Raw genomic sequence first — 13,242 nt, forward strand, 5'->3', positions numbered from 1 at the left:
GAAGAAGAAACCAAAACGTGGTTAAAAGTCTGCATTAGTTGTTGAAGAATGAAGAAGAAGTTCGTACTTCTCATAGTAAATCCATAACCACTCAAGACTTGTAGTAGCACAACCATTGACCAGTTCAATAGCTGTTATCTATAAATAGACTTGTTTCCCATACAATATTTTTCACCCATCACCAAAGCTTAGATATGTCGATGAAAGGAGTCCATTTTGTTGCAATTGTTGCTCTCTTGTCTCTGGTATCCTCCCTTGTCTCTGCCTACGATCCCAGCCCTCTTCAGGACATTTGTGTAGCAGTTGATGACCCCAAGTCTGCTGGTATTTACTTTTTTATTTATCAACATTCTGCTTAGAAGCAAGACTATCGTTATTGCTTTCTTACTCTTGTATGAGATCTTGCAAACTATTATTACGAGTGTATCATATATTTTTTTTCCCTTTTAATGCTAACAAATATTTATTTCCTGCAGTGTTTGTTAATGGAAAATTCTGCAAGGATTTGGAACAAGCCAAGGCCGAAGATTTCTTCTTTCGAGGGCTCCAAAATCCTGGAAATACAGACAATCGAGTTGAGTCGAATGTTACTGCTGTGAATGTGCAACAAATACCAGGCCTCAACACTCTAGGCATATCTTTGGCTCGCATTGACTTTGCACCATATGGCGAAAATCCTCCCCACACTCACCCTCGTGGCACTGAGATTCTGGTAGTCTTTGAAGGTTCTCTGTTAGTCGGATTTGTCACATCCAACACTGAGAACCGTCTTTTCACCAAGGTTTTAAACAAGGGAGATGTCTTTGTGTTCCCAATTGGTCTCATTCACTTCCAGTTCAACGTGGGACACACCAATGCTGTAGCCTTTGCTGCTTTGAGTAGCCAAAATCCAGGTGTCATCACAATAGCAGACGCTGTTTTTAGATCTGATCCTCCCATCAATCCTGATGTTCTCGCCAAGGCCTTCCAACTTGACAAGAAAATTATTGAAGATCTTCAGAAAAAGTTTGAATATAAGAATTAGAGAAACTTATGAAAATGTTATGAACCGTTTTCCTCATTCCATCAAAACAATATTAAAATAAAAGGTTGCTTATGTAACTCTCCCTAGGTGGAGTACTTGGAGTATAAAATAATGTTTAGATTTGTTGAGCATCTCTCTCTCTCTCTCTCCCTCCGCGCTTTTGTAAAACAAAAGATATAGGAATTAGAAAACACTATTGCATGGGGTTAAGTTGAAGGCCATAACTTCTCTTTGAACCAGCTATTGTGTTCTTCTAGTGTTCTCCTGGAATGGCATACATGTAATTTTTTTGATTAAAAAATTACATCTATGCCATTGCAGAAGAACACCAGGAGATGTTCTAACATTTCTCAAATCCATAACCACTCAAGCCTTGGTGTACATAACAGAAGCATTGACCAGTTCCATATATGGACCATATGGTGGTTAATTGTCTATAAATTAATAGACATGTTTCCCATGCATATATATAATATGTCTCGCCCATCGCTAAAGCAAAATATTAGAAATCGAGCTTAATTAATTAGATATGTCGATCAAAGGAGTCCATTTCGTTGTAATCGTGGCTCTCTTGTCACTCGCATCTCCCCTCACTACAAAAATATGTGCAAATCACCACGTGACTATAGTAGTCGTTATTGTAGTCACGTTGTCAAGATGACCACGCCGTAGAATGTATCAGCGACGTATCCAAATGACGACGTGGGATTAGTGCACACGGCAACATGGCTGCGTGGGATTAGGGCACGTGGCCATGTCGCCACATGGATTAACGCATGTGGCCACATGGCCACGTGCTCTAATCCCACGCAGCCATATTGCCACTTGCCCATATTCCACTTGGCCACGATCAGCCACGTTTATTAGACCACGTGGCCGACTGGCCACATGCCCAAGAACCACGTGGCCGCATAGCCATGTGTGTGACGACCCGTTTTTTTTTTTTTTTTTTTTTATACAAAACATCCACATAATCATTAATCCCTTAAAATATAAACTGATCTTCACATTGGCACGACGATATGTCGCAAAGCCGACATATGTACATACCCCATAATATGTACTTGGCAAATCAAAGTATAACATCTATCAACTATGCAGCGGAAAACATAACCTAATAGCGGAAGTCACATCTTATACACCTATCACAAATAATTACAACAAAGAGCCATTAAATAACTATATGATTAAATTTTTCCTCGAATTAAATACATAACATAAATGGCTTAACAAAGATCATGTGGCACAAGCGTCACAAGCGATAATCAAAATACCTAAAGGAATAGACATCCCGCGGTCTAACACATTACAACCGTCGCGTTGAGCTTCAGTCATAATATCCTCAGTATACTTCTACAACACCATATACTACGACTGGAATACCTGCAGCCAAAGAAACATCATCTATACGGTTGTGGGGGTTTGCCACATCCGTATAGGTGGAATTATGAGCCCACCGCCTTAGCATAAATAATTACACTAAGACCTCAGAGGTATACTATTCACTAAGTTTTCGCAAAGAACCAACTTTTCTTTTTTAGTCATGCGTACACTATAACAGCTACCAATTTTATAAACTTCTGTTTTGAAAATCCCCATAGCTGATATAGCATACACTGACAAATAGAAAGCATTTTAACATACTAGGCAGCTAATATTATTCGTAGGAGATTCATTATAGAAAACAATGGCATTTAAATCATGCAACCATACGATACCAATATACATAAGTTCTTTTTCTATCAAGACTCTTATGCATACTAACACGTCTAGCAAAACTACAATATACTTATCATGAAAACATCACACAATTTAAACAATGCTATGCATGCTCATGATAGTCTTCTTATTCATTGTGAGCCTTACGCTCTCTTCGTTATTATGAGCCTTACGCTCTCTTCATTATTATGAGCCTTACGCTCTCTTCGATTATTATGAGCCTTACGCTCTCTTCGTTATTATGAGCTTTACACTCTCTTCCATTATTATGAGCCTTACGCTCTCTTCGTTATTATGAGCCTTACGCTCTCTTCCATTATTATGAGCCTTACGCTCTCTTCCATTATTATGAGCCTTACGCTCTCTTCGTTATTATGAGCCTTACGCTCTCTTCCATTATTATGTGTTCATGCTTTATGCTTTACAATTCAAACTCTATACTCCTATTCTTTGCAAATCATGCTTTCTTCAAATACCATGAACCAATCAACATGAAATTTCATCATTCTTCTTTGCATAATTAAATCCCAACTACAACACACTTTCAAATACTTCAATTAATTCAAAACCTTTCATTCATGCATCATTTCATAACTTCATTGATATTTCAACATAATTGAAACTACTTAAAACATCCAAATCATACATGTTAACATATCGTTGGTTCAGTAAGAAAATCATATATCATTTGCATTTCTATAAAATACATAAAAATATATTTTCTCAGTGAGTAGAATATTCACCTTGGCTGCATTGGACCCACGACTCAGACTCTACATTGGAGAACCCATTGAAGTCTCCAATTCGGACACTATCCTGCAAACATTAGTAACATTAGATTATGCTATTGAACTCTATACTCTATGACACATATACTACTCACGTGCTCACACGTCGCGTAATCCACATCTAGGGCTAGTTAGGGATCCTAAACTATTATTAGGTTATCATTTAGACTAGGTTCTTATTTTATTCCACTTATCATCTCTATGACACATTTACTATCTTATTTGACTACTTATTATTATTATTATTATTATTATTAAATCACACTATCATTGTTAATGCTTTTATAGCTTCTTACTCACCTACATATATATATACATATACATGAATGTATACGATGCTTAAACCCTATCCAATGATACACTAAATTGCTTAGTGTACATGAATAGGTGGATTAGTTACTTAGTTACCTACTTATCATTATTAACAATTAAGTCTTATAGTTGGTCTATCCATTTAAGCAAATTAAGTGTATTTGGTCCATACACACATACATATACACATATATGTACAGGATGCTTATCAAGCTAAGCATTATACCTGGAATCAATTTGTTATTAGTTCACAACTCATATCAATTTTATTACATCCATTTCGATGTCTAAATTGTTATCTATGTTTACTTGACTTACTTATTGATTCTTGTATTTCTTTTATAGATACCTATTTATATATTTCACTTTATCTCTTTTATTCTTTTCTTTGACTATTTCCTTTTCATTTTATTCTATTAAGCCTTACAACGTATTTTCCATCTCGACCATATTTGTTATTTGCACAAAGGATCTAAATACATTAGATTCACACTCTTCAGTTCCCCTCTACAAAAAAAAACCTAACCAAGCAACCACCAAGTAAAGTAAACTATCCCCATTAATAACCAATTAGGCATAGCCATCAAAAGCTATCAAAATCATAACAATTATAATCATTCAACCACCATTTACTCTCAACATTCCATATACCTCTTAATCCAATTTTCACTAAAGCCTAATATCTATTCATCAATCTCCAATGAAAATCCACTCTCGACAACCTACATGGGAACTAAAATCTTATTACATAATATAACATAATTCTATTACATAAATTGCCACGCTTCCATCACTAAAGTATTAAACCTAGATTTCACCTTATGAGAATCCAACAATGTTCCATAGAAAACAATGAATATCTTATCAACTCAATTCTTAAATCAGCCACCTAATCCATATATAACAAATTTGGATAACATCAAGAACCCCAATCCATAGTTTCAACCAGTCATAGCCAAGCAAAACACCCATCAAAATCACCCCTCAACTCGATCAAGGCCCATAGCCATAAACTCCAAAACAGCCCCTCATTTGCAACCAAGATTCTATCATCAACCTCAAGAAAATATTATCAAATAATCATACATAAACTATCTCTAATAAACCTTCAAGCATCAACCACCATGAAAACCACCTGAAATCATCTAATTATATACCAACAAATCCAACCCCCAATTTCTAACTGCACCAAAATACACCCATTAAAATCACCCTCCATAAACACGTCCACAACAATAAATTAACCAAACCCAACACTTAACATCATCCAATAATTCCACACTATCATAATCACTCTAAATCAGCTCAAGAATCATATCAATTAAAATAGCCCTAAATCAGAATTCCAATCTTTCTCCATATTAGGCCGATCAAACAACCCCACAACTTCACAATTTCAACACACATGGTCACAACAAGAAATCCCAAAACCAGCTCCCATTCACAACCAAATTCCATCAACAAACCTTAAGAAAACATCATCAAATCACATACATATATTCTACCATTCAATTTCCAAAACAAAGGAATTAAATCAAACACCAAAGACCCATAATCCATCTCCAAACAGGGGAAACCCATACCAAAGCCACAACAAAAATCAAATCCCAAATCAGCTCTACAATCTCAAATAAACCCCCATTCGGATTTGCAACCAAAAATCTTAAACATTAACCATTGAAAATCAACCCAAATCAAAACCTAAATATCAAGGATCAAACTACATCAAACCAACAACCCATTCGGTCAACAACAAACCAAGTGGAAATTCAACCAAAATCAAAGACAAGGGGAAGAGAAACCATACCGAAGCAAGGCCGGAAATCGGCTCTGGTTCGTCGGAGGACTCGCCGGACAACACCACCGAAAGATCGGGTCTCACGGGTTCTTGGGTTCGGGTCGCGGGTTGCAGGTCCAAGCTCTTGGGTTCCACCGGAAATCGAGTCCTAGGCACCACCATAGTCGACCCATCGGTAGAGTCGGCCGGAACTCGCATCACCGGCGTCGATCCATGGAGGATCGGGCTCCATCTCCCTCAACTCTCCCGATCTCGGTCTCATCTCTCGGCTCTCTCTCAGTTTCATCTCTCTACTCCCAACTCTCTCTCTCTGATCTCCCTCTCCATCTCTCGATCTCACTCTCTTGTCTCTCTCTCTCTCTGCGTTCAAGTAGAACAGAGAAGGTCGAAGGGTAATAGGAAAAGAAGAAAGAAGAGAAGAAAGAAGAAGGAAAAGAGATGGGCGTGCGGGTCCAAGAGAAAGCAGGGGAAAGAAAGAGGAAAAAGAAAGGAAAAGTAGACACGTGTAGTGTGTGTGGGGTTCCAAAAGAAGATAATGTTATCTTCTTCCAATAAATCATGTGCTAACACATGGCAATAGAATATTACATTTTATTATTCAAGTTATATTACTTTGTCTTAAACCTATTTTATTCCAATTGTTGGTACAGTTTCCGTTATGGTGTGAATCTGCACGTTCCTTTGATGTTCTTCACGCTTCTCAATAACTCTGCAAAACAACAAAACCTAGGGACCCTTCCAGGGGTCCCGCTCCGATGCCTAAGTTAGCTTCTGTGAGGAAATAATGCTTTGTGCATAAAATTGAGTCTTAGTTTATACCTGGGGTATGGGCCTATTTATAGGCATAGAGGTGGAGTCAAACCTGGATTAGGACTCCTGCTCCTTGTTGATCTAGAACTGCTGTCCGAGTTCTAATTGGACTTCAATCCTTTACTAGACTTCTAATTGGATATCTTTTTAGACTTCCAATCTGATATCTTCTTAGACTTCTGATCTGACATCTTCTTAGACTTCTGATCTGATATCTTCTTAGACCTCTGATATGATCATTATTCTTATCTTATCATTATTCTTATCTGTTTGGACCTATTTGACTTTTGAATCTTCTCTTTGGATCGGGTTGAGTGGGATTTATCCCCAACAGTTACCCCCCAATTCCCTTATCCGAAGCTTGCTTGAATAATGGGAATTCCATGTCTAAGGAAACCCGATCTTTGTCTCCTTCTGAAAACCTGCTAACCTGCAAAACCTGAGGGTTAAATCTTACCCCCCAATTACCTTCTTGTTTCTCCTTAGAGTTTTCTCCCTGTATCTTGAAAAACCTGCAAAACCCGAGGGTTAAATCCGACCCCCCGAGAAGTTTCTTCTTGCTCTCGGCTAGGACTGATCCGAGATGCTCCTTTCTCTCAGCTAGGACTGATCCGAGACTCTCGGCTAGGACTGATCCGAGAGTTTTCTTCTTGGTCTCGGCTAGGACTGATCCGAGACTCTCCTTCTCGGCTAGGACTGATCCGAGAAGTTTTTTCTTGCTCTCGGCTAGGACTGATCCGAGACTCTCCTTCTCGGCTAGGACTGATCCGAGAGGCTCCTTCTCGGCTAGGACTGATCCGAGAAGTTTTTCTTGCTCTCGGCTAGAACTGATCCGAGAGGCTCCTTCTCGGCTAGGACTGATCCGAGAAGTTGTTCTTGCTCTCGGCTAGGACTGATCCGAGAGGCTCCTTCTCGGCTAGGACTGATCCGAGAAGTTTTTTCTTGCTCTCGGCTAGGACTGATCCGAGAGGCTCCTTCTCGGCTAGGACTGATCTGAGAAGTTTTTCTTGCTCTCGGCTAGGACTGATCCGAGAGGCCCCTTCTCGGCTAGGACTGATCCGAGAAGTTGTTCTTGCTCTCGGCTAGGACTGATCCGAGAGGCTCCTTCTCGGCTAGGACTGATCCGAGAAGTTGTTCTTGCTCTCGGCTAGGACTGATCCGAGAGGCTCCTTCTCGGCTAGGACTGATCCGAGAAGTTTTGGTCTCAGCTAGGACTGATCCGAGATGACCCCCCTTTCTTCTTGATCTCGGCTAGGACTGATCCGAGACTCTCGGCTAGGACTGATCCGAGACGACCCCCCTTTCTTCTTGATCTCGGCTAGGACTGATCCGAGACTCTCGGCTAGGACTGATCCGAGACGACCCCCCTTTCTTCTTGATCTCGGCTAGGACTGATCCGAGACTCTCGGCTAGGACTGATCCGAGAGTTTTTGCCTGCAAAAGAAACAACATCAACGGGTTCCTGGTCCCTAGACCGGGAACACTCCGATGCTTAAGTCAGCTTTATTCATTTATTCTGAAAATACTTATTCCCAAAATCTGGGGAATTTTCTGTCTAGTCTGAATTAAAAATAAAAGTCTAGTTCTTTGCAAATATAAATACTAAAAAATAAAAGCAAGCCTGAAATTCCCGAGAGTCCTTTTTATGGGATCACGGGCAGATACTGCTGTTGCCTCGGCTCTCTATGCTGTGGGCTTCTGCTTCTTCGGTCCTCTCTTCTTTCTATGTCATCTCGGGGAGCATTCTCTTGATGCCTTTCGTCTAGCTGAGGACGGTCTCGGGGATAGTAATCCCGTGGCTGTTGATCTCGGGGCTGATAGTCCTGATGATTCCGAGGCCTGTTATTTCCTTGATGGTTCCGTCGCTCTCCCAAGAACCGAACCAACTTGCCATTCTTTATGAATTCTTCTATTAACAACCTTAGGGTTACGCACCCCTCAGTGTAATGACCTGCTTGTTTATGGAAATCACAATACTTCCCTGCATTCCTATAAGGAGGATTACCTGGTATCTTTTGCGGTTCCCGAAACGCCGGATCTCTCTTGATCTCCATGAGGACTTCTGATATCTCGGCATTGAGAGGTGTAAAGTTGTAATCTTTGAACTTCTTTACCTGCCTCTGCTCTTCCCAATCAGCTTTCTTGAGTTCTTTCCTTTTCTTTTCTGGGGCTGTCTCTTGGGGTAGTCTAGAACTGGCCATAGATTTCAGCGTCTCTTCCTGATTGATGAATTCTTCTACCTTATCCATGAGGCCCTGCAAGGTACTCGGTTGCTTCCGGATCAACTTCTTCATCAAAGGCTCCTCGGGTGAAATTCCCTGATAAATGGCAGCAAAAATCATATCCTCGGTCGGATCTTCGACCGTAGCCTTCTCTCGGTTGAACCGAGCCATAAACTCCTTAAGACTCTCATTGCCCTGCTGGTGCAATGATAGCAAATATCCCGAAGGCTTCTTCCTTGTCCGGAAAGCCAAGAACTCCGTTAGGAATATCTTGGACAATTCCTTGAACTGATCAACGGAATTCGGGGGCAGCTTCGTGAACCAATCTCGGGCATTCCCCGAAAGAGTAAGAGGGAAGGCCCGACATGCTACTTCATCGGGTGTCCCGTGAAGGTCTAGATGAGCTTTGAAATTCTCTAGGTGATCCAAGGGATCTCTGTCTCCTGCATAACTTAGAATTTGGGGTACCTTAAACTTATCGGAAAGCTGATAGTCTGCCACCCGTCTGGTGAAGGGTGAGTCTGTACCCATTAGGAGCTTGTCCACCATTACGGATCTGCCTTTGTCCTTTCTTTCCATCTCCATGTACGTGCACCTTCTCTCCAGCTCGGCAATAATTCTGCTCAGATCTCCTTGGCGGTCATCCTCCCTCCGAGGATTAATGTTGCTATTGTGATCTTCTTCCTCACGCTCATCCCTGTTCATCTCGGGATTGGGCTGTCTCTGCCTCATGCGTAACAATTCTGCATTTAAGTCGTCAATCTGGGCTTCCAACGCTGCTATGCGATCTTGATCTCCACCCCCCGGGGGAGGGTTCGGTGGAGGCTGCAAATTATTCTGAATAGCCGGTTCCTGTGGGGCCACGGGCTGTCGATTGGTCTGGCTTCCGGAACGTGTGTTCATCACCATGATGGATCTTTTTTTTTCTTTTATGAGGAACGAATAATCGTTTCCCACAGACGGCGCCAAACTGTTGGTACAGTTTCCGGTATGGTGTGAATCTGCACGTTCCTTTGATGTTCTTCACTCTTCTCAATAACTCTGCAAAACAACAAAACCTAGGGACCCTTCCGGGGGTCCCGCTCCGATGCCTAAGTTAGCTTCTGTGAGGAAATAATGCTTTGTGCATAAAATTGAGTCTTAGTTTATACCTGGGGTATGGGCCTATTTATAGGCATAGAGGTGGAGTCAAACCTGGATTAGGACTCCTGCTCCTTGTTGATCTAGAACTGCTGTCCGAGTTCTAATTGGACTTCAATCCTTTACTAGACTTCTAATTGGATATCTTCTTAGACTTCCAATCTGATATCTTCTTAGACTTCTGATCTGACATCTTCTTAGACTTCTGATCTGATATCTTCTTAGACCTCTGATATGATCATTATTCTTATCTTATCATTATTCTTATCTGTTTGGACCTATTTGACTTTTGAATCTTCTCTTTGGATGGGGTTGAGTGGGATTTATCCCCAACACCAATCATATAAATTTATCTACTTAGGATTTATTATTAATCCCATCAATTCAATAAATATAATTTATTAAATGCTAAACTCGCTATTTATTTTCTTGGTCTTTACAATGTGGGCTAATCCCACGTCGCTAAATGGTCACGTGTCATATGTACACGTGGCTAATTGTTGTAATTTTTATTTTATTTTATTGACATTTGAAAAAATAAATGTTTTAAAAAATAAATACAACTTTTAATTAATACTACGTACATATTTTGGTATATTCTATGATTTGAACTCTAATTAACTCTAGTTTAGTATTTATTTAGCATGCATATATACGTATGGCTAGTCTAGAGTTTATATTTGTGTAATATATACAATATAGATATATATAGTATATATATTAAGAATATATACTTGTTTTAATTAATTCTATATACATATTTTTTAGTATATATATAAATAATGTATATATAGCATTAACCCTAGTTTAATGCTATATATAGTATATATATGTAGGGTTGGGGTTGTGTACTACACATATAAAACATATACTTTAAAAAATATAACAATTTGCAATATATTAATACTATATACATAAACTGCAATTGTGCTTGCCTGGTACGCATAAGAAAATGAATGCACAAGTTCATGAGGATCATCTGCAAAAAGCCAACCTCGTCAAATAGAACATGGTAATGTGTTGGCCTTGTGGTCCCGAGCATTCCAGCATACCCTACAAAGATAGAAATTTGCATGCCTCTATCATTATATAGATTCGATTCAATGTTCAAAACTTGGTTAAATTGTGACTCGCTGACGCCATCTCTAAATATAATGATTCGACCAGGGCCGCTGTTTCCTAATCCGGCTTGAACTCTTATAGAAGTTAATCAAAAGCTCCCTAATTAATAAGGGCCTTCATCTCCAGTTTCAGACACACGCTTAAATAACAAATCTAGCATTTCAAACCTTGGAGACTGTGTCCGAACAGATGCCCTATACTTATATTTCAATGCCCACTGCCTGAACTGACCACCTCAGCAATTGATGGTATGTCAGACTATCCTGGAGGGTCATGTACGTGAAGGAGGGCAAGTTGAACTCCATTCAACTCTCCACATAGTACACAAATCTCGTATAAGTCATTATATAGTATATACATGTGTTATTGGTATATTTTATATATTGAACCCTAACCTTAGTTTAGTGTTATATATAGTATATATACGTATAGTTAGGGTTTAGATTTGTGTACTACGTACACATTTAAAATATATGCTTCAAAAAATATAGATGTCAACTTGGGGGTTAATCCTATGTACATAACGTATATATACAATTTATATACCCTAACCCTAGAGTTGTGCTATATATAGATATATATTTATTTAAACCTTATACTTTAACAAATTAATACTACTTTAATTTAACACATATATTTTTTTTTTCGTATATTTTATTTCTTAAACTCTCACCCTAGTTTAGTGCTATATATAGTATATATACTTAAGGTTAGGGTTTACATCCGTATAATATATATTCCTTTAAGAATATATGCCAATTAACTTCCATGCAATATTATATACATAATATTGTACATATACTATTTATTAAAAAATAACCCTAGAGTGAAGCTATATATAGCATAAGTAGGGTTAAGGTTTACATTAACCAGTGTACGTACTATATACACATTTTGGTATTTTATACTATAACAAATTAATACTATATAATTTATTTCAACTTTCTACATTTAGTCAAATCTCGTATAAGTCCTTGATTATCTTAATACATGTGTTAATGATATATTTTATATATTGAACCCTAACACTAGTTTAGTGCTATATATAGTATATATACATATAGTTAAGGTTTAGATTTGTGTACTACGTACAAATTTAAAATATATATGCTTCAAAAAATATATATGTCAACTTGGGGGTTAATACACTACAAAAAAAAAAATAGATGTTTTGAGCCCCTTTTTTGAAGTCGTTTTAAGGCCTTAAAACGGCTCAAAATGGTTTGAGACCTTTTTTTGGTGCCGTTTTCAAAATGGCTACACATATCAAGTGTTAAAGTCCCAGTTTGAGCTGTTTTAGAAAAAACGGCTCAAATCAGTTGGAGTCAATTTGGACCAAAACGGCTCTAACTAATTGCAGCCATTTTAAGGACCCTAAAACGGCTCTAAACTTTTTTAAAAAATAAAAATAAAAATAAAAAAACCATAATTTTTTTTAGAGCCGTTTTAGGGTCCCTAAACCCGAAAACGGCTCTAAATAAATAAATAAATATATATATATATATATATTGGTAATACCTTATATAAAGTTCTAAATTCTGGTTTGCAACAATTCCTAGACGCAGCAGTTGATTACTCAAATCTAGGAAGGATTGTTTTACGATTAAAATCATCTCATATCAACATATAATTCAACCTAATTTGAACTTATAAAGAACCCATTGCATCGATTATATAGCCAATAGGCCAACATGAATGCTTAACATATACTGATATACCAATTTATAAAATATGGGTCTTGCAATTTGCTGTTTTCTCAAGCCAGTACCAGCAGACGAAATTGTATTAAGCAGTTCATTGTCTTTTACCACAGACAACGACTCAAACTCACCCAGAAAAGGATAAGAATACACAAATTAAATCATGGAAGTAATTGTGCAGAAACTAACCGGAAATCAAGGGTTCCGGAAATCGCTGGAAATCATGGAAGTCATTTTTTTTTTTTTTTATGAACTAAAAGCTTTATAACCAAACACAGAAAACTACACTCCAGTCAAAACTGGATTCGAAGTTCAACAAGAAACAAAACCTGGATGCCTGCATCCAAACAGCAAACCAAGACACACCCAACTCAACAGCAGAGCAAACACCACAACACACAACACAATACAACCAAAGAAGCAAGAAGCACACACCTCCACAACTCAAGAAAAATCAAAACAGAGTAACAGCCACTGCCAACAAATTAAAAGCGATGAACGTCCATTCTAGTTGGGAACTTGGCCATCACTCTAGATCTCACTTCCCAACAAATTCTAGAAATAATTTGCTCTTCAGTTCTAGGGGTTATTCATTGTGTAGAAACTA

At 38.4% G+C, this 13,242-nt stretch overlaps 2 protein-coding genes across 2 annotated transcripts; one reads left to right on the top strand and one right to left on the bottom strand.

Moving 5' to 3' along the window:
* The first annotated feature begins 149 nt into the window (after positions 1-149).
* LOC133868580 (germin-like protein subfamily 1 member 17) lies at positions 150-1,155 on the top strand. Its single transcript, XM_062305512.1, has 2 exons — positions 150-324; positions 477-1,155. The coding sequence occupies exons 1-2, from the start codon at positions 195-197 to the stop codon at positions 1,022-1,024; spliced, it is 678 nt and encodes a 225-aa protein (XP_062161496.1). The 5' UTR covers positions 150-194; the 3' UTR covers positions 1,025-1,155.
* Positions 1,156-2,134: 979 nt separating this feature from the next.
* Positions 2,135-6,085, bottom strand: LOC133867802 (uncharacterized). Its single transcript, XM_062304565.1, has 3 exons — positions 5,651-6,085; positions 3,487-3,559; positions 2,135-2,428 (listed from the first exon to the last, which is right to left on the bottom strand). The coding sequence occupies exons 1-3, from the start codon at positions 5,837-5,839 to the stop codon at positions 2,367-2,369; spliced, it is 324 nt and encodes a 107-aa protein (XP_062160549.1). The 5' UTR covers positions 5,840-6,085; the 3' UTR covers positions 2,135-2,366.
* Between the last annotated feature and the right edge of the window lie 7,157 nt (positions 6,086-13,242).

The sequence above is a fragment of the Alnus glutinosa genome, chromosome 5 (genome assembly GCF_958979055.1).
Source record: "Alnus glutinosa chromosome 5, dhAlnGlut1.1, whole genome shotgun sequence".
NCBI classification, from domain to species: domain Eukaryota; kingdom Viridiplantae; phylum Streptophyta; class Magnoliopsida; order Fagales; family Betulaceae; genus Alnus; species Alnus glutinosa.

Coding starts and splice junctions, on each gene's coding strand:
- LOC133867802 (XM_062304565.1), bottom strand. CDS start 5,839: ATGCGAGTTCCGGCCGACTCTACCGATGGGTCGACTATGGTGGTGCCT. Junction 3,560..5,650: donor CGATTTCCGGCCTTGCTTCG/GTATGGTTTCTC, acceptor TAATGTTTGCAG/GATAGTGTCCGAATTGGAGA. Junction 2,429..3,486: donor GTGGGTCCAATGCAGCCAAG/GTGAATATTCTA, acceptor ACAACCGTATAG/ATGATGTTTCTTTGGCTGCA.
- LOC133868580 (XM_062305512.1), top strand. CDS start 195: ATGTCGATGAAAGGAGTCCATTTTGTTGCAATTGTTGCTCTCTTGTCT. Junction 325..476: donor TGATGACCCCAAGTCTGCTG/GTATTTACTTTT, acceptor TATTTCCTGCAG/TGTTTGTTAATGGAAAATTC.